At 57.1% G+C, this 23,043-nt stretch overlaps 3 protein-coding genes across 5 annotated transcripts; 1 reads left to right on the top strand and 2 right to left on the bottom strand.

The window, feature by feature from the left end:
- Nucleotides 1-6,101: 6,101 nt before the first annotated feature.
- On the bottom strand, nt 6,102-14,787 carry NSFL1C (NSFL1 cofactor). Its single transcript, XM_042801164.1, has 9 exons — nt 14,646-14,787; nt 13,764-13,861; nt 12,755-12,829; nt 11,401-11,566; nt 10,970-11,062; nt 10,242-10,351; nt 9,648-9,785; nt 8,979-9,143; nt 6,102-7,921 (listed from the first exon to the last, which is right to left on the bottom strand). Exons 1-9 carry the CDS (start codon nt 14,745-14,747, stop codon nt 7,759-7,761), a joined length of 1,110 nt encoding a protein of 369 aa, XP_042657098.1. The 5' UTR covers nt 14,748-14,787; the 3' UTR covers nt 6,102-7,758.
- A 1,937-nt stretch (nt 14,788-16,724) lies between these two features.
- LOC116959306 (signal-regulatory protein beta-1-like) lies at nt 16,725-18,474 on the bottom strand. Of its 2 annotated transcripts, none has more exons than XM_032983477.2 (3): nt 17,961-18,474; nt 17,249-17,602; nt 16,725-16,917 (listed from the first exon to the last, which is right to left on the bottom strand). In XM_032983477.2, exons 1-3 carry the CDS (start codon nt 18,034-18,036, stop codon nt 16,814-16,816), a joined length of 534 nt encoding a protein of 177 aa, XP_032839368.2. In that variant the 5' UTR covers nt 18,037-18,474; the 3' UTR covers nt 16,725-16,813. The 2 variants fall into 2 exon arrangements, with proteins under 2 accessions (XP_032839368.2, XP_032839366.2); XM_032983475.2 differs by having other exon boundaries at nt 16,725-16,920; nt 17,961-18,451.
- A 95-nt stretch (nt 18,475-18,569) lies between these two features.
- LOC122154154 (signal-regulatory protein beta-1-like) lies at nt 18,570-21,632 on the top strand. 2 transcript variants are annotated; one of them, XM_042800988.1, is made up of 5 exons: nt 18,570-18,687; nt 19,683-20,036; nt 20,168-20,369; nt 20,766-20,805; nt 21,053-21,632. In XM_042800988.1, exons 1-5 carry the CDS (start codon nt 18,630-18,632, stop codon nt 21,179-21,181), a joined length of 783 nt encoding a protein of 260 aa, XP_042656922.1. In that variant the 5' UTR covers nt 18,570-18,629; the 3' UTR covers nt 21,182-21,632. The 2 variants fall into 2 exon arrangements, with proteins under 2 accessions (XP_042656922.1, XP_042656921.1); XM_042800987.1 differs by having other exon boundaries at nt 20,763-20,805.
- The last annotated feature ends 1,411 nt before the right edge of the window (nt 21,633-23,043 follow it).

Here is a 23,043-nt window from a genome sequence, read left to right as displayed (position 1 = left end):
GCCTGGTGAGAAGAAACGTGCTTTTCTTAGTCCCCTTCATCGCCCATCGAGCCCAGCAGCCTCGGCATCACGAACCAAAAATTACTCCTACTTTAAGAGCAGTAGGAGCCCAGTTACTCAGCTCTGGCTGTGTGGGAGCAGCGAGTTCCCAAGGCAGCGGTGCTCACAGCACACAGCCAGTCACCATTACAAGCACTTGGCAAAGCCCAGGCAGAGGGAGAGATGGGCTTCAGAGGACAGAAGGCGCACAGCAAAATGCCGGCAGGAAAGGGATCACACTTCCACTCTGCCCGCTCATCGTCTGTTTGGCGCGTCTAGTCTCATCAGGCAGCCCTTCAAAAACAGGCTTCTCTACCTAGGTCAAACTCAGTCTCCAGGATTGAGCTTGTATGCAGCAGCCAGGGCAGGACAACACAGGCAAAACCCTCTCCCTGCTCTTCCCCCAGCTTCCCAAGAGCCACCGGGAGCGTTCAACCCGTGCCAGTGTCTCTGCACCGCCACCCACACCCAAGGAGAACGCCGGCACCCATCCTGCAAGGTTCATCACAACGCTGTTAGAAAAATGTGTCGTCTTCAGCTCAGCCTTGCCTTGTCCAGTAGGGGTTAATCTAAAAAACCTGAATTTCACAGGCTGAGTCAGAACTTGGTTAATAAGCCACAGTACAACTGAGTCAGCGGCATCTCTCTTCGCTGCTATTTTACTGACATCCCAGATAACAAATATCACTCACGCTGGACCACAGCCAGTGCAGTGGGAGCCAAAACCCTGTCTCCCACCAGCATATCTAAGGATACATCTCTATAAAAAAGCAAAATACATCCCTCCCCACCCAAATGGAAAGGGGAAACTCAAAATATAAACCCCCTGATTTTTTTTTTTTTCCCCCTAGGCCATTTTGTACCCACTCACCACACACAATTACATTTGGACTGACACAAGGTACCTTTGGAAATTGTACTCAGCACTTAATCCTCTGGCTCTTTGGCACTCATTTACTCTCCAGGTGCAAATAGCTGCACTTTCTGCTCACAGACTAGAAAGCCAGCAGATGACCAACAGTTACCTCCCAGAGTAGCTGTGTAGGCTCTTGCTCCCTGGCTGGTTCAGCGCACAATTATCTTCAACACAGGAAAGCTTTATTTCTGCTCTTCTTAGATCCTCCCAAAGCTTTTTGTCACGTTGCTCAGGGCCTTACAGAAGGCAGCATCACCCGTTGGGTCTGGACAGGATGTCACGATCGCTGGTGCAGCCTGGGGAGCTCTCAGCCCGCCTCTGCGCGAGAGCGGGTTTCAGCTTTGTGCTGGAAAGGCATATTTTGGGGAAAAGCACCAACCTCGCTGTTAATCACCGAGCAACTTGCTGCAGTGAGCTTTCTACTAACGCTGGGTGCCAAGGCCTGAGACCAAACCAAACCAGCTCGCCGTACACTGCGCACACCAAGGGTCTGGAGCAAAAGGACGATGTCTCTTCCATTGCTAAGCTGATCTTTTGCTATCAATTGCTTAGAAATAGGCTTCGAAAGAAGAAGGAAAGCATTCAGCAACACTGCAGCTACACCCACCCATTTTTTTCCGTTGCACAAATACTCAGCAAAAGGCTGAGAGAAGCCAAAGCTCTGCAGTTTAAGAAACAAGGTCATGTTGGAGTTTAGTCACTGCAAAGGAAAGGTCCCCTCCCCAGAACCCCCTTCTCCACTGCAGGAGCATGAGATCTTATCTCTCAAGGCAGCCCAGAGCCCAGGAATGTGCGATACAAACAACTGCAATCCAAGCCATGCTAGCTGAACAGCTTTTCTCAGGGTACTATGACCTAGAGATGGGCTGCTGAGGGAAAGGAGCCCCATCGAAGGGGAAAAAAACAAAACAAAACAAAAAAAATCTGAAGCCAACAAATGGGAAATTTTTGGCACAGAAACAAGTGGCAGCATTTGGAGGTGTTCCACTAGCAAGTCCTCCGAAGGTTTACCCCTCCTTGACTGCTGTAAGCACAGCTGCCTTCTCTCGGTGGAACCCGAGTCTGGACTTCAACAGCCACCAAGATGGATGAGAAAGGAAAGGAAGGGCTGGTTGCTACTGTAGGCCTTGTAAGCCAATAAAGAGTTAATTTAATGAAGAGTCGTGAAATCTACCTGGGTAAATAAGAACATCTGGAATCTATTCAGGAACTCCCAGCGCTGGGACAGAGAGGCTCAGTGCAGACAAGACAGAACAGCAAATAAGATAAGCATTTAGGAATGTGGGAAGTCAGAAAATGATAAATTATTGAATTGAGAGGTGCTTGACACAGGAGCTGTTCAGCTGCCAAAGATGTGGGCCTGATGCGTAATTACTATTAGGCTACCCTCTCTAGAAGTGCATAATTGGGAAACCTGGGACTCATTTGGAAAAACTTTCGCTAACAGGTACCTAGAACGGATTTCTCTTCCTGTTTCTGTTGAACTCCGCAGAATCCCTGCTGAGGCAGCCCGAGCAACCCGGCCAGCAGCCGCGACACGCAGCTCCCTCGGCTCACCCACCGCCTTTGCCTGCCCGTTCCACCGCTATTGCCCCAGCAGCCCCGTTAGCAGCCATCGCATCGAAGTCCCCGGGGGACTCCCCGAGCCACTCGCCGCATCATTTACCGGAGCGAGGAGGAGGCTTGCAGCCGAACTCTCCGCGGACGTCGACTACCTTTAGGCTTTTTTCCTTCCCGAAGTGAGGTGAAACCGCCCAAGACACACCACGAAAGCTGGCAGGGCCATCATACCCCGTTAACAAGGACTGGAGGCGAGGAGACCCGGCTCCGCACGACTCAGCAGCGGCCAGTTCCCTTCACACCAGGGAAGGGATGCACGGCGGCGTGCGACGGCTCGTTCCCCTCGCACCAGGCGCAGCCCCGACACGTGCATTCACTGCTGCCGTGCCTGAAGGATGGGTACAGAAGGACGCAGCTCGGAGAAGCCTGGTTTGAGTCCTGAAGCACGAGAGGAGCTGAAAGGCTTCGCTCTCGTCGGGGAGGCAGCTGGGTCACCAGGAAAGCGCACGCGGCAGCAGGCCCAGCTGAGAACCGCGGGCTCCGGCGTCTCAGCTCCGCCTGGAGCGACTGCCAGACACCCTGCCCTTGGGTGATGGCAGGTGGCTACCACACCAGCACCAATGGAAACCCACAACCTGGTAAGGAAAAAAAAAAAAAAAAAAAAAAAAAATCTGCCGTTTAAAATGACCAGTCTCCACCTATAAACATTCTGGTTCACCAACAGAAACAAGCCCATTTAGAAGTGGTAAGGGGGTGGCACTGCCTGGCTTTCACGATCTAGCAATTCTTCACAGCTTACCTGGAGCAGTGAACTCCTGAGCAGACACCTGCTCCTGCCCAAGGATTAACGCTGATGGTCCCTGTCTCATGGGGGGGGGGGGGGCTTTGGAGAAACCCCTAAGCATCTTGTTTTACATGACTGTGACACCAAATGCCCCAAAGCCAGTTTTCCACTGTAACTACAGAGTCAGAGGAAACATCAACTCAAGGTCCTTTTTCTCGATAACAAAGGATCTGTAAAGCAGCACTGCTTTCAAAAGAAAACCCTCCTGACTGAACTTCCGAAGAACATCCCGGGAGCAGACCGATATCCTTTTAATCACTCTTCTAAAAAAAAGGCACCAGGGAGCTGAAGACCCACCCAAGAAGACGCCATGGCACGAAGGTCATTTTCTCCTTCTGGAAAGTTTTAGTGTCGTCCAGCAACGAGGAGCAAACAGTAAATTAAATAGTAACTGTTTATAACCAAAGGCAACGAGAAAAAATAAAATAGGCCAAAATTTACAGTCACCCTCTTGTAGCTGCAGGTGTGCCGACTGAGATTTCTTGCTCCCTCACTCTTGTTGCTGCTTCCATTTGTCTGCTAGCTGAGCTACCTGGGGTTTGTGCCAAAATGAGGCAACCAACAAGCTGCCTTGCGCTGCTGACGTTGCTTTGCCCAAGCAGAGAGCTGGAGGTACAGCTGCACCCAGAAGTGGATCCTCCTACACCAAGACCACTGAAAAACTACTTGACCAAAGGCACGGGGATAGCAGAACCTCCTGGGGTAAGCGGTCCACTAACGATGCGAGAAATGTGGCCCAGGACACATCCCATGGCAAAAGCAGCATTACAGAGGGAAGGCAAAGGTCCCAGGAAATGGTGCAAAATGCTATCGGAAAAGACGACATGTGAAAAGGAAGAAGAGGAAACGATGAGCTGTGTACAAAGGGAGAAAAAAAAAATCCAAGGAAGTCTTACCCATCTGGGGAAGAGAAAAACTAGAATACGACACTCAGAGAAGAACACTCGGATACAGTGGAAGATACCAGCCCCAGATGGGACAGCACAGTTGTAAAACCGCGCTGTCTCTCATCACACAGAAATTGAAAAGCAGCAAGTGTTCACATGAGATGCGGAGCACGGCCCTAGCACCAGCGTGTGAAAGACCAGGAAGACAGGCAAGACTCCCCTGTTGAGGGAATGATCAGAGAAAAAAGATCTTCTCCAGGCAAAGGGGGAGAAAAAGACACTTTTTTTGCAAGCATAAACATCAGTTTTAGAAAAGCCCAATCTCAGCCTGTGACTCTGCTAGAACAAAGAAATGGAATGACAAAGGAAGGAGATTTTTCTAGAGAGAAGAACCATCACAAACTACACGAGTATCAGAAATGAGCATTTACCTTCCTGCAGGGGCACGTCAAACACTGCAGAGCTGCACGAGTGACAAGAAAGGTGATTTCCTTTACAAAGTCATCGTGTCTCCTTCCACCACCTCCCTTTTTCCTGGTGTGGTTTTTTTTTTTTTGTTTTTGTTTGTTTGTTTGTTTGTTTGTTTTTTTGTTTGTGTTTGGTTGGTTGGTTGGTTGTTTTTTTTAATCCCTTCCCCATTAATTAGCCTGGCTGTCATTTTTGCTTTATAGCTTATTTTAAAGTGAAATGTTCTACCAGCTCGCAGAAGATGACAGTTTAATAGAGGAGATTGTGCATACATTGCTTCCAGTTTGTTCCACAGGCTCTTTTCTCAGCTTTGGCTACCGGTACCGCTTCAGCACTCCACTCAGGCACACTCCAGATGGCCTGGTGGCCGGGCAGAGCCGATCCTGCTCGCCAGGAGATAAGGACTGCTCATTACTCACAAAAACAAAACCCAAGAAGAGAATCAGAGGAAGGAGGCGGCGGCAGCAGCGTCCCAGAGGGGCCCACAAGGCGCAGGTCCCCGCAGACGTCGGGGAGTTGCTCAGCAGGAGCCTTCAAGGTGGAGAGCGGCTTCTCTGCAGCACTGCCACCCTCCGGCTCCGGGGAAAATTCGCTTTTCCTGGCAGAAAAACGCCTTCCGAGCCTGGAAACACCCCCCCACCCCCCACCCCGAATTTACCACCTTTCTATCCCACTGGCAACAAGGAGCTGGGGGGTAAACCTAGATGGGAAACTGCCCGTTGGCGAGCAGAATCTGCGCGACAAGATCCTGGAGGTGGGCAGCCAGAGCTGTGTCTTGCTGCCAACCTTCTTTTCATCCGGAGGCCCCGACGTGGGCAGCTCGTCCAGGCAAAGGCTGCGGCCGCCGGCTGGTCACCACCTCCGTCCTCCGATGCCACTGGCTAACCTGGGCAGAAGCAAGAGACAAATTATTTGTGCTCTTTCTGTTAAAACTCCTTTTTTTTTTTTCTGGCTCTGTGGATCATCCTGTCCAGCACTCTGGAAGATGTTGTCCCGGGTCCCCAAAACGGCAGACGTGGAAAAGATCAGGATGCAACAACTCCTCAGACAAACAATGAAAATGAGTGACTTCCCACGAGGCAGTCGTGCCCATATTTAGCTCAGAGGGAAATTCCCTTTCCGAATTCTCTCTGTACCGGTTCACACATGATTAAGCGGTCGTAATGTACATCGTCAGGTGACGCAGACAGGCAAACCCCGAGTTCACCTGTCAGAAAAGATCTTTAAAAACGCTGCTGAGATTTTTAATCTCATTGAGCTGAAGACAGCTCAGCACTGGGAAGCCTGCTGGCAGAGCAACCCAAAGCAGTGAGAGAAGACATCCGCATGCACATCACCCAAAAGACGAGAACAGATGGCAGCCGTTATTAGAAAGGGTCAAACGCTGTTTTCCAATTTTGTGGGCTTTTAATGGCAATTTTCACAATAATTTACAATTTTGTTGTTACGCACATTATATATCCATTTAATAATGAAAAATGGGATTTACTTCAGCTCTCGGTTGAGAAACTGTTGTAAAAACGCCCTTGCTAAGGTCTGGTATCTACTCCTGAAGTTTTCTATTAATAGAGGCAGCCAAGCGAGTTTCTCGTGCCGAACCTGCCCAACCTGCCAGCCCTCCCTCCCCAAGCTTGCCCGTCCCTGGTTCTCCGCTCGCCCCGAGGTGAGGGCCTGGAAGCTCGGGAGCACCGAGGAAGGGGGTGGCTGAGGAAGGGGGTGGCTGCTGGGGGGCTCCAGCGTGACCCAGGCAACCCGACCTCAGGCAAAGGGAGAGGGGCCGGGTGCGGCGCAGCTCCGGGCCATGGATCCAGCACCGCTCCCAAGCCTGGGGCCAGGGGGCAACGAGCATGCTGTGGGGCACTGCAAAACCATCGTGGCCCAACGCTGGGTGGCAACTCATATGCGTGACACTGCAGCAGCAGCAGCACTAGGGGTCCCTCATGTCTAAGGTGTAACGAATTCACCCGCAGGATTCTGTTCAAAGATACGGAGACCTGAGCCCGAAACACCGCCAGCAGCACAGACCAAAGCTGGAGGAATTCCAGGTGTTCAGCTGTGTTAGTCCTCAGCAGGAGAGGAAATAAATCAAAGGGTACTACAGCCTTGAGTTTTTCCCACCTGTTTCCATCGTATCAATAATTCACCTCCTAAAATAAAACTTGCTTTCCGGTAATACGGACTGTTTGCCTTTTACTTTCAGTCACTTCACGCTGATTCAGCTTTGTGCCTTCCTGGAAAGAAAAAGTCAGCAGCAGGGTTTCTCAGAGAAATGCAATACAGCAAATTAAAAACTGCAGCCTGGACTGCTGGAGAAAGTGCAGGCAGAGCAGGCGGGTGCTGCAACGAACGCCCCTGCGGGTTCTGCTGAGGGAAGGAACGTCAGGACTTTCCGGAAAAGCCCAAGAAGAGCGTTAAACCTTGCACCTGCACATACACATCGGAGTTTTCCCCACACTGAGCAACAGCTGTTTCACAAAGACTTCCCCCCACAACGCTTTTACAGTAGTGTAACCATTATCCTGACAATCAGATCACCTGTTCTCGTATAGTTTGTATTTAATGCGCGAAAATAAAGGGAGTACTTTGCAGCAGTCCCTGGAGGAGAGGGAAGAGCAAAAAGATTGTGATAAGCAGCCAATTGACACGGATGGAAACTGCTCCCTGGGAGCTCCCTTCCCCCTTACCTTCCTCCCCTCTAAAGAGCGCAGTAACGCAATCCACAAAGGTAACTGAACTCTCGTGGGAGAATTTGTGGCACAATAGGCTGCGGCTCCTTTCAAAAATGGCTTGGTTTCGTTTATTTATTTTAAAGTCCACTGATCATCATCACGGAAAAACAAAACAAAAAAAACCAAAACAAAACAAAACAAAAAAAAAAAAACATGGGAAATGCAACTAAAGAGAAAAAAAAAAAAAGTCCAACCAAGACCTAAGAACCCAGAGCTACGAGTAGATGCGAGCCCGTGTTGCACGGCGCAGGTGCACGCACAGGATGAGACGGCGCATGCGCGCTGCAGGCGGGCGTGTGCCCGGGGTGGGTTCCTTTATGTTAGCCGCTGAACAATGACAGCATTGAGCAGGTTGGCCTCCTTCAGGGTTTGGTTCTCATCAGTCAGCTCTTTATTTGGGAAGGTGGTCATGAGGACGAAACTGGTGGCAGCCATCGCTGGCCGGGCATCTACTATGAAGAGCCGGATGTCGCGGATCCTGTCCAAAGGGATCAAACACACGAGGGTGATTCTGTTACTGAACGTCCTGTATAAACGCGCGGAACAGCCTCAAGTCACCCTTTGCAGAGCGTGCAACCCTGCAGTCGCTGCACTTGGTTTTCAGCTAACAGTAGAGGCCACAGCCAGACAATTCAGATTTTAGCTACTCCTCCGTAGGCTCCCGTTTAGTGAAACACCACAAGCTGCTTTACGGGCTAAAGGCTTACAGCTAAATGTTCTTTTACAGTGCCCAACGGGAACGTCTGTGTTGTCAGGCAGCTATCTGATATCGAAAGCTTCTGAACCCTTTGAGATGAACAGATTCACAAATTGCTTGACTCTAGCTGCTCTAAGCGACAGCTCATCACACGCGGCATAACCCAGACGATCTCAACTCCCACGAGCAGCCACGACAGCGACACTGGATCTATTTCCTGAACCCGACTGCAGGAGGGGGTTTTTTCTAACTTTTTGCATCATGCTTCATTCTCTTCTAGAAACTGGAGGAACGAGTATAAACAAGTGGCCGCACTCTCCGAGATCAGGCAGGTGAGGACTTTGGGAGAGAAGTCTAATGACACAGCAGGGTGTATAAGCCCGCTCTGCTCACCCAAGGGAACTGAGCTGCTGGAGGAGCACCCTCCCTTGGTGCTCCACTAGGCAGGGGAACAGCCCAGTAGAGAATTCCGACCTGAGGAGTCAGAATAACTGAACCGAGTTCCTATCATCTAACAGTTTCTAAAGCCCTTAGAAGGGATACAGGTTTTTAACAGGTGACATTAAGGAAAGTTCTGCTGACAATACTGAAGCTCCCGGGTGCAGTATCACTGGCTATAATCCATCACTATTTGGAAAGCCAATCCTATCCTTCTAACAGTTAACAACCACCGTAAAACCCCACAATAATTTTATTCCTCTTCACCTATACAGAAGGATCCCCAGAGCTCTCTTTAGCAGGCTAGCCCGGATTTTAACATCTGCTCCACCTCTGCACAGTCTGCAGCGTCATTCAGGCCTTCCCCATGAGTAACCTGTGTTTCCTGTTGAGTTTGTACCTGTGATTGTGGTTAAACTTCTGGACCAGTCGCCCACCGTCAGCGAGCCGGATTTGGATGTTGGTGATGGGCTCCGACTCATTAATAGCGATGGCAGAACTGGCTTTGGCTTCGTTCTCTGCCTGCTGGGCTGGCGAGCTGGTGCCCATCACCTGGGGCGCGGTGCTGAGAACAGGGAGATGCAAGGCAAGCTGTTAAAAACCGAACGACTCTCCTGGCTGCAGGGTGCCAGGAGTCAGGCAGTGAGCTTATCGCCTGCTGGGCCCAGCTACCAGGGCTCCCAGTCAAAGAGACACCAACGCAAGCTGGAGGCGAGAATTTAAGAGTCAGTTGGTCAGCAGGAACTTGTCTAGAACGTCTCCCCTGCCATGTCCCTCTGGAGCACCCCATCACGGGTCTTCACGCAGAAGCAGGGGCAGTGCAACTTGGAAACACTGCTTCCACGTGACATACCGTGGTGGTTCCAAACCAGGGATCCGCCTGCTGCCACAGAAAGGCTGAGCCAGCTCCCAGCACACACCAGTCAGCCCCATTTCCTCTCTTAGCAGAACACCTCACACACCGCAGGCGCCGAGTGCCTTTTCTTCAGAAAGATTAATCGAAAGGCTCAACTCTCGAGTGACTCTCTCGCATCATACACGCAGCAAACCAGCACTGCTGTCTTCTCACCTGCCCAGCTTCTGTCCTTCTCCAGTAAAAGCTTTGAAGACACTTTTAGGCTTCACATACTCCTCATCACGGTGATCCTCCATATCCAGGTTCACCTGCCCGCCCCGTGCTAACCTGCGCAGCTCTGCCGGGACTTCCCTGCAAAGAGAGTGTCCTAAGGCAGCTGCCTAAAGAAGCAAGTTAGGAAAGCGCAGAGAAAAAGTACCAGCCATAGACCTCTGGAATTTCAGGACTCAGCAGTGAGCCCTCGCTTCGTTAACAGGGCAGCTGCACACCTCTCCACTAACAGGCACAAATTAAAGGTTACTTTTCCCCGGCCCTCACCTGGAGTGACACAATGCATCAGAAATTCTCAGCCCAAATACGAAAGTCTGTTTGTTCACTTCAGATTCTCAAGACCTCAGACAAACCAAAGCCACCACCCATTTATATAAGGGAAATGTTCAAATCTGCCCTCCCACAGTTTCTGTAATTAAGCATCTAGCTCTTATAAGAGAGCTCAGGTGGAATGTGCCATTGATTTGGCATCCTGGATTCCACAAAGGCCTGCGTTTCAGAAAACAGCTGCTCCTTCTCCCCACTGTCAGTACATACCCTCTGCGGATATCATCAAGAAACTGGGCGTTGGATGGATCCTGGTAGCTCCTCAGTTCTCCGCTGTCCAGACTGAATCCACTTTTCCAGAGCTTCAGTACAACGTGCACCTGCAGCAGCCCCCAAACAACAATCGGCCTCGCTGAAACATCTTAGTAAGAACAATAACCGGCCACAAAGTGCAAAGCTCCTGACTGGCAGAGGAATTTCAAGGTGCAGAAAACATTCCAGCCAGGGTCCTCTGGGTTTAGGGAAAACCAAAAGCTCTGGCTATGTAACGGTCACATATCAATTCCTAGAAGGCAGCACCACAGACCCCTTTTTGGTAAATATGGTTGAAAAGCCAAGACAATGCTAAACCAAGAGCTCTCATCATGGCCTAGCTGGGTATTTGGTCACAAGCCAAGCACGAGAGAATCTTGCATTGATGCTGTTAGCTCCACATCTCTTCAACGGATAAAGAAGAGTTAATCGCCCAGTGCTCTTTGCACACTCCTTTTCACAATCCCCACTTCTAAGGAACGCTCAGATTCTTAATTAAAAGTTCATCAGAAAACTGTTTACCCAAGACCCAAGCATCTATTATTTTCTAATCACAAATCCCACGAGAAGCAGGATTTACCATACTTCTGTCGAACTTTGTAACTCTCTGGGCTCGCAAGCTGGGTAGCTACAGCAGAGAAATCCCTCGGGTGACATCTACAAAACAGAATAAGAGAAAAACTCACGTCCTGAGCAGAGTTCTGTCTCCTCTCTCCTGCCACATAAGCAGACTCCTCCTCTGGAGTAGCCCCGAGGCGATACCCTCCTCCTGCAAAGGGCTGCAAGAGAGAGAAGCAAAGAGGTTACAGAATGACCAAGGCAGCTTGCTTCCCTTTCCCCACCACCGTTATGGATGAACAGGGGGGCTTCATGGCATGAGCAACACCTACTGTCCTGCAGGCACAGCGACCAGCTTGAACAGGTTAATAAATATGGCACAAGAAAGTGGCTTTTCTTGCCACTGTGACACATAAATTGGGAGCTGCAGTATGAGAGGAGTCCAGACTGAGCTGTCCTTTTAAGATCACTCCAGGACTCCACAGTATCAAAGAGCTGCCACGGTGGGAGCCTGAACTGAAAGGGGGAGCGGAAGGGAGAACAACTCATCACTCCTCACTTTAGGCTTGCTCGTCTCGCCACCGCTCTTGGCCGTCCGATCGACCGCCACCGCCCCGTGCTCCTTTGCTCCCTTGAACAGATCCTCCACCAGCTCGTTGGGACTCTTCTTCCTCGGAGGACCAACAATCTGCTGTCCACTTCTCTCCGAGCCGCCGGCATAAAACCTAACGGAAAGCACACGACTTCTGGGCAAGACTGGACCGCTGCTTCTCCAGGAGACGCATGTGACATGACCCAGCGGTTTTATCTCAGGATTCAGTTAATTTTTGTACAGCGTGGATCTACAAAGATTAGCTACTACTAGTGGATCTCCTACTGTAGCCACTTACAAGTTCCTGTACTGCAGAGACTTTCTTTTTATGTCACTCACTGTAAAATTATCCATTGATCAACAGCAATAAAGTGATGACAACTCTTTGATCTAGCAAGAGAAACAGTCCAGACTGACAAGGCTCAGTCTCAAATGCCAGTACCAGCTGTATTAGCAAGCTGAACAAGGCTTCCAGCAAGTCTCTGACCTGTCAGATGGAAGATGGGCAACATCTAACTGGTATTTTGAGGGAAGGCACATGCGCATGCCACGCTGAAAGATCACCACATACAGGACAGATCTGAACAGGAAGCAATTAGTGCACAGTAGGTGAAGTGCAATTAAGCACTTCTGGAAGACCAGGTTTATGAGCTTCCAGATGGCTTGTAACACCTCCAGAGCCAGCTCACTTCTGTTTGCAGAAGACCAGGCAGTCTACCTAGACTGATCCACCTTAAGACACATCACTTCCCTTCAAATTACCTTGCCTGCTGACCTGAAGGGTATTTAGCTACTTACAGCTGACATCGTAGATGACTTTCCCACTAGCATGCCATGTTCCCACTGGAAAGGGGACCTACATTTTTCTTTCCACCTCCACACTCCATTACATTACCCTTAAGCAGCGCTTCAAAAAAAAAACCAACCCAAACCAAAAACCCCAACCAAAACACCCCCAAAACCTCAAGCTGAAAGAAAACCAATCACTGCATTATTCCCACATTTCCGTTCTCTGTGGCCACAAATTATGATCTGGGCTTTTTTCTGTTCTTAGCCGAGGGCTTCCACATCCTGCCTCAGGCTTTCTCTCAACAGCACAATTCAGCAATGAAAACTGCTGCTTATCCGGCCATGCTGAGCACGTGCCTGTGCACAGACGTTGCACTGACCAACCTTTCCGTGTCAAACCTGAGATTTTTCACTACAGGAATTTCATTTCGACTTAAATCTGCTTTTTAAAAAACCCTGTACACAGGTGGTAAGCCATCACAAAAGGGCAGGGATGAACACCCGGGTTTTAAGTCTTTAACTGGAAACTTACCGCTGTCCCTCCTCCTCTTCATCATCATCCTCCTGCGCATGAACAAGGTCTCTAAACGACGTTACTCTGTGGTCACTGCAAAAGTCAATCGGAGAAGTACGTCAGGCTCGTGACACATTTCAACCACATAAACAAAAGCTCCCGAACGCAGCAGTTCAGTTGACCCCGTTCTACTTTTAGGGTCTGATTCACTGCTCTATGAAATGACAGGTCAGCACTGGTGGAACCGAGGGGGGAACTGAGCTCTTGGACCTCTCTGCCAGCTACACCAATGGAAAACCAGAGCAGGGGCACTGGAGGAGGCAGAGACAGTGGCTGCAGCCACAGAAAAAGCAGCGAGTCTTCACCTTCCTTGCTCCTGTACTGGATTTTGTCGCCTCTTCCAAAAAGCTGCTGCCTCCGAACCTGCACAAGCAGAGGTTTCTCTTCTAGGACAGTCCAGCCTCCACATCCTTCCCCTCTTGTTTCTGCCGAGGCTGTTAGCTGTGATCCGAACTGAAACGGGGTTCTTCTGTGATATGGACTTCATTCACCAAAGCCTGAACTGAGAGCGCTTCTCCTTCACTACATGGGCAGTAACTCCTCTTTAAACCTGGCTAGTGTTTCCCTACGGCACAGGGATTTGCTAAGGCAAAATTAACTTCTTTTTGTAAATGCTCAACTTGATCAGATCAGATGTCACACAAAAGAGCAGATTTTTCCCGTGGAGATACAACCTGCTCAAATTAAAGCATCACCAACTGACTGTCTTCTAACATCAAAAGACAAATCAAGTTTTTCCAGACCAACGAGGCAAGTTATCCTCACTGATCTTTGGATTAGCTGTGCAGTAGCACCTGTGCTTACGATGTATAAACGCTGAGGTTTTCACAATTTCTAGGGAGCCATACGACACGAAGCAGATCTAAACACAGAACTATTTCTCCTGAAAATTAAAGCACTGATGCTTTAGACAGACCTCGCGTTTTCACACAGTTTTCGCTGTCAGGTTTACAAGCTCCCTCCTCACCTGGGTGCAGTGCCTCTGGATATAGAGCTGGGTGTCGGCTGGGGAAGGGTCAGAATGTCCTCATCACCCCCGTCCTCGTAGAAACTGGCCAGCGCAATCTGGGGAGGAATACGTGTCAGGACGAGAGCAAACATGCCAGAACAACGGCAAGACCACACACAAACCACCAGGCTGAAGCTTCTGTCGCACTGGACCTCCTAAGGCACATCAACACTAAAGATGTTTCATGTAATTCCCCTATTTGGGGGTCCCAGCAAAGAGGAGGCTTTGTCAGCTTCTGATGTTTGGCTCTGTTATGGCAGGAGACTCACCAGTACGGGTAAGCCAGAGCAACTTCCCCGCCAGGACACCCAAAATTTCTACAGGGCTTATGCTAAAATTACTGTTGTGAAACAGCTGCTTTTTAGACTCTGAGTTTAACACTGCTAGAGCCAGGAGCAGGTCAGAGTGGTGGCCGATCTCCCCTTAATTTGGGGGTGGCTGGGGCACTATGCACAATGCTGCACTAACAACCAGGAGAGCGTTCAAGGAAAATCTATGCAAGCCCGGCAAAACCCAGAACCCGGCGGTTCCTCACCCTGTGCCAGACACGAGCTATGTTCGAATTAACGAGAGCACCAGGCCGGGCTCCGGCCCCAAGCAGCCCCCAGACGCGGGGCACCGGCCGAGCCCGACCCTCGCAGCCCGACGACGGGCCGGGGACTTGGGGAACAGCCGCGGGGCTTGGCCTGAGCCCGCAGGAGGCCGAGCCGCCGGCCCAGCGCTCCCCCCCGCCGCCGCCACGGCCTCCAGGGCCGCAGCCCCCGCCGCCGCCACGGCCGCGGCCCCGCCACCGAGCCCGGACGGAGACGGCGGAGGGGAGCGGGACGGCGGCGGGGCTACCTGGAGGTCCCAGCCGGCGGACTCCAGGAAGAAGCGCGCCCGCTCCTCCTCGACGCCAGTCACGGCCACAAACTCCCTCAGCGCCTCCTCCCTGTCCGCCATCTTGCCGCGGTGCAGCAGCCAAAGCCCGCCGGCGCCCGCGCCAGCCCCGCCCCGCCCCGCCCCGCCCCGCGTGCGCCGCGAAACGCTCCCGGGCGGAAACACAGCACGGCAACGGCGCACCGCCCTGAGGCGTCACAGCGGCCCCTGGCGGACCGGAGGTGCGATGCGCCGCGCCGGGCACTGGGACGGACAGAGCCGGGAGCTGGGAGTGCAGGGCCGGGGGCCGGGAGTGCAGGGCCGGGGGCCGGGAGTGCAGGGCCGGGGGCCGGGAGTGCAGGGCCGGGGCCTGGGAGTGCAGGGCCGGGGCCTGGGGGCCGGGAGTGCAGGGCCGGGGGCCGGGAGTGCAGGGCCGGGGGCCGGGAGTGCAGGGCCGGGGGCCGGGAGTGCAGGGCCGGGGGCCGGGAGTGCAGGGCCGGGGCCTGGGAGTGCAGGGCCGGGGCCTGGGGGCCGGGAGTGCAGGGCCGGGGGCCGGGAGTGCAGGGCCGGGGGCCGGGAGTGCAGGGCCGGGGCCTGGGAGTGCAGGGCCGGGGCCTGGGGGCCGGGAGTGCAGGGCCGGGGGCCGGGAGTGCAGGGCCGGGGGCCGGGAGTGCAGGGCCGGGGGCCGGGAGTGCAGGGCCGGGGGCCGGGAGTGCAGGGCCGGGGGCCGGGAGTGCAGGGCCGGGGGCCGGGAGTGCAGGGCCGGGGGCCGGGAGTGCAGGGCCGGGGGCCGGGAGTGCAGGGCCGGGGGCCGGGAGTGCAGGGCCGGGGGCCGGGAGTGCAGGGCCGGGAGTGCAGGGCCGGGGGCCTGGGAGTGCAGGGCCGGGGGCCGGGAGTGCAGGGCCTGGGGCCGGGAGTGCAGGGCCGGGGGCCGGGAGTGCAGGGCCTGGGGCCGGGAGTGCAGGGCCTGGGGGCCGGGAGTGCAGGGCCGGGAGCCGGGAGTGCAGGGCCTGGGGGCCGGGAGTGCAGGGCCGGGGGCCTGGGAGTGCAGGGCCGGGGGCCGGGAGTGCAGGGCCGGGGGCCGGGAGTGCAGGGCCGGGGGCCCGGGAGTGCAGGGCCGGGGGCCCGGGAGTGCAGGGCCGGGGGCCGGGAGTGCAGGGCCGGGGGCCGGAGTGCAGGGCCGGGGGCCGGGAGTGCAGGGCCGGGGGCCGGGAGTGCAGGGCCGGGGCCTGGGAGTGCAGGGCCGGGGCCTGGGGGCCGGGAGTGCAGGGCCGGGGGCCGGGAGTGCAGGGCCGGGGGCCGGGAGTGCAGGGCCGGGGGCCGGGAGTGCAGGGCCGGGGGCCGGGAGTGAAGGGCCGGGAGTGCAGGGCCGGGGGCCTGGGAGTGCAGGGCCGGGGGCCGGGAGTGCAGGGCCTGGGGCCGGGAGTGCAGGGCCGGGGGCCGGGAGTGCAGGGCCTGGGGGCCGGGAGTGCAGGGCCGGGAGCCGGGAGTGCAGGGCCTGGGGGCCGGGAGTGCAGGGCCGGGGGCCCGGGAGTGCAGGGCCGGGGGCCCGGGAGTGCAGGGCCGGGGGCCCGGGAGTGCAGGGCCGGGGGCCCGGGAGTGCAGGGCCGGGGGCCCGGGAGTGCAGGGCCGGGGCCGGAGTGCAGGGCCGGGGGCCGGGAGTGCAGGGCCGGGGCCTGGGAGTGCAGGGCCGGGGCCTGGGGGCCGGGAGTGCAGGGCCTGGGGGCCGGGAGTGCAGGGCCGGGGGCCGGGAGTGCAGGGCCGGGGGCCGGGAGTGCAGGGCCGGGGGCCGGGAGTGCAGGGCCGGGGGCCGGGAGTGCAGGGCCGGGGGGCTGGGAGTGCAGGGCCGGGGGCTGGAACAGGCAGGGCTGGGAACTGGGATGGGCAGAGCCAAGCACCGGGGATGGGTCATGCCCAGCCCCGGGACACCCCCCGAGCCCCGCCGGGGGTCTTGCGGCACAGCCGCTCCTGGGGATGCAGCCAGGGGCTGCCCGGCTGCCCCAGCTCCTGCTGCGGGGAGGGTGCTGGGCCTGGCAGCATGGAGCAGCCCCGAGCAGCCTGTTCATCCCAGCCCTTTATTTCCAGATACACATGACAAACCCCGAGGAACCAGGGGCTGACACGGGGCGGTGACCTCGGTGTTTCCATCCTCACGGCCTCCTGCGCTTGAAGAGGAAGATGAGGAGGCCGCCGAGGAGCCCCTTCTCCAGCAGGATGCCAAGCCACAGGATGGGGCTGGACAGGAGGGTCTCACCTGCTGTGGGGACAGGGGATATGAGCATTGTGCAGGTGAAAAGCCCTGATTGCTCTGGCCCCACACTATAGGTGGGCCCAGACAGGACCCAGCGGGGTGGGGTTGGCTACGGGGCGAAGCGTGTGGCCATCAGTCCGGGGAGCGGGGTCACCCACGGGGCACAGATGCACCCAGGGACGACGGCCCACAGGATCCCCTCCTGGGACTGGCCCCCGAGCCCCTTCCCCATCCCCACTAGCCCAAGAGCAGAGCCCACCGGGCTGGGATGGGCCAGGGGCTGCACCCAGCAGGGCTGGTTCCCACTGGGAGCTGCTCTGGGAGCCCCACTCACCATCCACAGACACCACCGTGCCCTTTCCACGCCGGAACACCTCATCAGCACTGCCCAGCAATTTGCGGAACTTCACGCAGTAATAGGTGCCGGCATCCTCAGGTTGAACGTCGCTGATGCGGATGGTGAAGTCTGTGTTGGACCCATTCTCTGCCCTCGTCACGCGGGGGAAGGAGCCCGTCTGCTCATAAACGGTCTCGTTCCCGCTGCCCCAGCCCTTCAGCCACTTCACGGGGCCAAAGAGGCCGCCTCTGGACATGGTGCAGGTCAGGGTGAGCGTGTCCCCCGCTGCCACCGACACCTTGTCCTGGGGCTGCAGCAGCTCAAAGTCCTGACTCCCCTGGGCATCCACACCTGGGCACAGCGACAGGAGGATTTGGGGCTGACAAGGGGCCCCGGAGCCAGCGAACAGCACAGGATGTCACCAGACCCCCAGCCCTGAGCCCAGAGCAGGGGACAGAGAGCTGTCCCCCGTCCCTTGTCACCCAGGGCAGCCAGCTCTGCTGGGGACTGCAGGACAGGGAGAGCCCGGGACCCCTGGGACATGCTGCAGTAAAACAAACTCGTTGGCTGGGGATAAAGAAAAGTTGAAGGGAGGCAGTGAGAGAAGAGCCCCAGCCACCCCACGGGCACAGGGAAGGATTGCCCTGCCAGCAGCGTGGGGGAGCGTGCCGTGGGAGGGGGGCTGGGGCTCTGCGGGGCCCCCACTCACCCGGGGCTCGGAGCAGGAGCAGCATCAGGCAGGCGAGAGGCAGCGCCCGCGTCCCCGGAGCCGTGGGGGTTCCCATGTCCTGCTCCCCAGGCACTTAGCTCAGCTCAGTTTGCCTCGGCTCGGTTCGGTTCGGTTCGGCCGGGTGCTGGACTCTCTCCCAGCAAAGGGGAAGGAAGGGGCTCCCCACCCCCCAAGTTCCTCCACAGACCCTTCGCACAAGTGTCAGGCTTCCCCGCAGTGTCCACGCCGTGTCACGTCACGAGCCTGGTCCCGGCCAGCTCTCCCCACGGCTACGGGCCACGGCCGCCGGGCAACCGACGAGAGGGTCCCCGATCCATCCTGCTCCCCCCACGCGTGGCCCGGGGGCTCCGTGGGGACACCCAACCCTCGTCAGCAGGATGGAGGGGGGCAGCGGCTGCCATCCCCGAGGGTCCCGTGGGGCAGCCGAAGCTGGGGGGGGGGGGGGGGGGGGGGGCTGCCCAGCGCACCCCTCGGATGCCGCTGCCCTCGGTGGGGTGAAACCTCGGGGCCGGTTTCCCCGCTGCCCCCCCCCCCCGCCCCGCCCGTCCGTGGGTCAGGCACCAAAAGCGTTAACAGCCCGCTCGCCTCCATTTCCTGCGCAGCTTCTCCTTTTCCTTCGCCCGGAGCCCGCGGGGTCGGGCAGTGCCGATGGCCGCGGCTCGGCTCCTGCTCGGGCAGCTCAGCCTCCTCCCGCTGCGGCTCTCCGGTGGGTGCTGGGGTGTGGGGGGACACAGACACACACAGCGGCAGCCCCCCGCCACCTCCTCCCCCCCCCCATCCCTGCCCCTCTGGCTGCTGCTCCCCGGAGCGGGGCGGGGGGCGGCGAGCAGGACGGCAAAGTATCGGGGTGGGGGGCGGCTTTTTTGCGATCACCGCCTTTTTGGGCTGCGTGGGGATGGCGGGGGGAAAGCGGGTGGGATGTGCAGCGCTGAGCCCGTCCCCGTCCCCAAACCGGTGCCGAAGGTAGGGAGGGGTTTGGGGGCAAGAGGGGTTTGGAGACAAGAAGAGTTTGGGGACATGAGGAGTTCGGGGGCAGGAGGGATTTGGGGGAAAGAGGGAGTTAGGGGCAGGAGAGGCTTGGGAACAAGAGGAGTTTGGAGGCAAGAGGGGTTGGGGGGCAAGAGGGGTTTGGGGACAAGAGGAGTTTGGGGGCAGGAGGGCTTTGGGGACAAGAGGAGTTTGGAGGCAAGAGGGGTTTGGGCAGGAGGGGCTAGAGGACAAGAGGAGTTTGGGGGCAGAGGGGTTTGGGGGTCTGTGCTTGGCTCCGGGGCTGCACACCCCTGCTCAGCCGGCAGCTCACCGCCCCGGGCTGTGAACCCCGATTCCTCTCAGAGCCCCAGTAACCCCGGCTCATGCTGACCCGGGCGGAGGTGTTAATGTTTAACAGCTGGGGGAGTTTTGGGAGTTTTTCCTGCCAGGAATTCCCCTTTGTACCTCTCTGGCCTCCGAGCACCCGCAGGGCCTCCTGTTAACGACACAACAGGGGGATGCAACTTTGCTCCTTTATTGATTTTGAACCCGCCTCCCGCCGCTCCCAGTGCCTGCGGTTTGTCTCTGCCGTGCCCAGGGATATTTCTCAGCGGAGCTGCTGCAAACTGGGAGCAAGCCGGGGCTGCTCTGCCCGTGCCGCTCGGGGTGAGCAGAGCAAACCCTCGCCTCGCTCTGTTGCTCAGCCCCAAATCCTCCTGTCGCTGTGCCCAGGTGTGGATGCCCAGGGGAGTCAGGACTTTGAGCTGCTGCAGCCCCAGGACAAGGTGTCGGTGGCAGCGGGGGACACGCTCACCCTGACCTGCACCACGTCTGGGGGCGGCCTCGTTGGCCCCGTGAAGTGGCTGAAGGGCTGGGGCAGCGGGAACGAGACCATTTATGAGCAGACGGGCTCCTTCCCCCGCGTGACGAGGGCAGAGAATGGGTCCAACACAGACTTCACCATCCGCATCAGCGACGTTCAACCTGAGGATGCCGGCACCTATTACTGCGTGAAGTTCCGCAAATTGCTGGGCAGTGCTGATGAGGTGTCCCAGCGTGGAAAGGGCACGGTGGTGTCCGTACACAGTGAGTGGGGCTCCCAGCAGGACGCTGCTCCCGGGGACCCCGTCCCACAGCCCCCATCCTGCCCACAGCGGGGTCCTGTGCTGCCTCTTGCACCCACCACCCCTTCCCCGCTCTGCCTTGTATCTCCACAGATGCAGCCCTGGTTCCCAGCATGGTGGCTGCAGCTGTAATGCTCTGCTTCCTCCTCCTCCTCGGCCTCTTCATCGTCTTTTGCATGTACAGGAGGAAGCACAGAGGCGAGGCAGATAGCCAGTGCCTGGCCAGGCCAGTGGCCATGGGCAGCTTCTTGCCCATCCCACTGCGGTGCTGTGCAGGGACCCCCAGCACCCCCAGGTTTGTACCCACCGCCTCTTGGGCACCCTGAGACGAGCAAACCACGTTATCCACCCGCCTTATCCTGGTCCTCTGGAGCAGTAATTTTCCCCAGGAAAGGTCCTTTCCTCACGGGCGCATCGCTGCGCCGCGTTGCTTCTCTCTGTGTTTCACGGGAGCACGTGGCGGGGAGCACCCAGCGCCAGGGACCTCCCTGCAGCCCCTCACCGTGGTGTCTGAGCCCGGCCCGGGCACACAGGCACCGTGTTGTCCCTCTGCCTGCGGCGTGGACGTCGTGTGCGGCCACGTGCCACAGAGCCCGGCTAAAATTCAAGGGGGGGAATTGAGGAGCGCTGTGCTTGGTGGGGAGGGGATCTGGCTTCCTTTAGGGCTGATGGCTGTCCTTTCCCCCAGCAGCGAAATCCTGGATGCCGAGCGCTCACATCTGCCCAGCCAGGTAAGGGTGAGCCGTAAATTTGGGGAAGAGCATCCCGAGCTGATGCCCTGGCTCGCAGGGACGCTGCAAGGCGCCGCGGCCAGGGTGGGCGTTGGGTGAGCACCGGTCCTGGCAGGCTCCGCACCACGGCGCGGGGCCATCTGTGCAGCCGTGGCACCGCCGTCCCAGCTCCAACCTGCCATTTGGGTGTTTGGTTTTGCAAGATTTACCTAGCGACCGCCTTAACCGTTTGCGTGCCCTTCTGCAGAAAACCAGCAAGGAAGACAATGACATCCACTACGCCGATCTCCAGCCCCTGCCCGCAGCCCGGCAGCGCGGCCGGAGCCCCGGCGCAGCCTGCTCCGAGTACGCCAGCATCAGGGTAGCTGCCAAGTGACGTGTGGCACCGCAGCCTGCGAGGCCAAAGAGCTCTTTTTGGGGGAGGAAGCAGGGATGTTTCTGCAGGGCACAATAAAGAAGTAGATCTGTTTGCGTGGCATGCCCCCGCCCAAGCTCGGCACGCCGTGCTGGGAGCTGGCAAAGCTCCCCGAATTCCTTCCCATCTCAGCAGCGGTGCAGGGTGAGGCTCAGGGCCGGACCCACCGTGCCGGGGCTCAGCAGCAGCTCTGTCAGGACCCAGCAGCCACCTCCAACACAGGGTCAGGCCACGAAGCTGAGCACCTCTGCCTTGTGCAAGCTGCTCGGTGCCGATTCCACCGGGAGGACATCACACGTGCCTGTCTCCACCAGGACAGGCCACCACCAGCACTTTCCTGGCTCAGCAGGTCCATCATTTCTGTTACCTTGTCACCGTACCGAGCCCGTCCTCATTAAAGCCAGCAAACAGCCGTGCTGTCAGCCTCGCTGTGTTCGGAGCAAGAGCAGTAACGCGGATCCTGGCACACGCGTGCCCTCCGCAGCCCCGTGCCCGCTCACCCCGCGCTGCTGTGGGCTCATGCTGAGCCCCCCTGGGCAGCTTCCCCCAGGCAGGATGGCTGCCTGGCTCCCCAAAACCTGCATCTTCTGACCACGCGTGGGGCAGCTTGTGGGAACAGCCCTCGGTGGCACTTTGCTGCGGCTCATGGCCTGAGGCCCAGCCCTCGCCCGCCTTTCCCTGCCCTCCCCATGGGCCAGGATTTGGGAATGGGGCCCGTGATGCTCTGTTAAAATCAGGGCAGCTGGCACCAGCTAGCCCTTCTCCCCCGATCCCTGCACACCTCCTGCTCCAGCCCCAGCCAGTCCGTGCACATCCACTCCATGCACATCCCCATCTCTGTGCAAGTGTCCTGCTCCATGCTCATCCCCTCCTCTGTGCACATCTGCTTTGTGCACATCCCCCTGCTCCATGCTCATCTGCTCTGTGCACAACTCCATGAACATCTCCTGCTCCATTCACATCTGCTCCGTGCACATCTGCTCTGTGGACATCTGCTCCGTGCACATCTCCTGCTCCGTGCACATCTGCTCTGTGGACATCTGCTCCATGCACATCTCCTGCTCCGTGCACATCTGCTCTGTGGACATCTGTTCCATGCACATGTTCTGCTCCGTGCACATCTGCTCCATGCTCATCCCTCTCTCTGTGCACATCTGCTTTGTGCACATCTCCATGCGCATCTGTTCCGTGCACATCTGCTCCATGCACATCTGTTCCATGTACATCTGCTCTGTGCACATCTGTTCCATGCACATCTCCTGCTCTGTGCACATCTGTTCTGTGTACATCTGCTCCATGCGCATTGCTCCATGCACATCTGTTCCATGCACATCTCCCGCTCCGTGCACACCTGCTCCATGCACATTGCTCCGTGCACATCTGCTCCATGCATGTTGCTCCATGCACATCTGTTCCGTGCGCATCTCCCGCTCCGTGCACACTTGCTGGGTGCACATCCCCGTCTCCGTGCAGGTGTGCTCAGTGCCCAGCTCCGAGGGGAGGAAGCTGCGGGGTGCACACTCCATACCAGGCACCGCCGCAGCACCCGGCTGCACCCCACGTGCCGTGCACACGCGCACCCACCCGTGGCCACAGGCGCTCCCACCGCCCCGTGTGCCGCCGCAAGCAAAGCAAACCCCCCGTTTGCAGCCACGGCCACGGCCGAAACGCGCTTTCCAGGCAGAGGAACTTGCTGGTCCTGCTGCTGCCCATAACCTTGAAAGCTGCTGCAGTTGCCGGTTTCCAACTTTGCTTTTTATTGTGAAGTGGAAAAAGAGAAGTGAAACAAGACAGCATGAAGTAGCAGCGTGCGTGTACCCAGG

This window comes from Tyto alba, unplaced genomic scaffold (genome assembly GCF_018691265.1).
Source record: "Tyto alba isolate M040663 unplaced genomic scaffold, T.alba_DEE_v4.0 Super-Scaffold_33, whole genome shotgun sequence".
Classification (NCBI taxonomy): domain Eukaryota; kingdom Metazoa; phylum Chordata; class Aves; order Strigiformes; family Tytonidae; genus Tyto; species Tyto alba.
The sequence above is the reverse complement of the archived record's forward strand: the minus strand, read 5'-3'. Positions and strand labels throughout refer to the sequence as shown.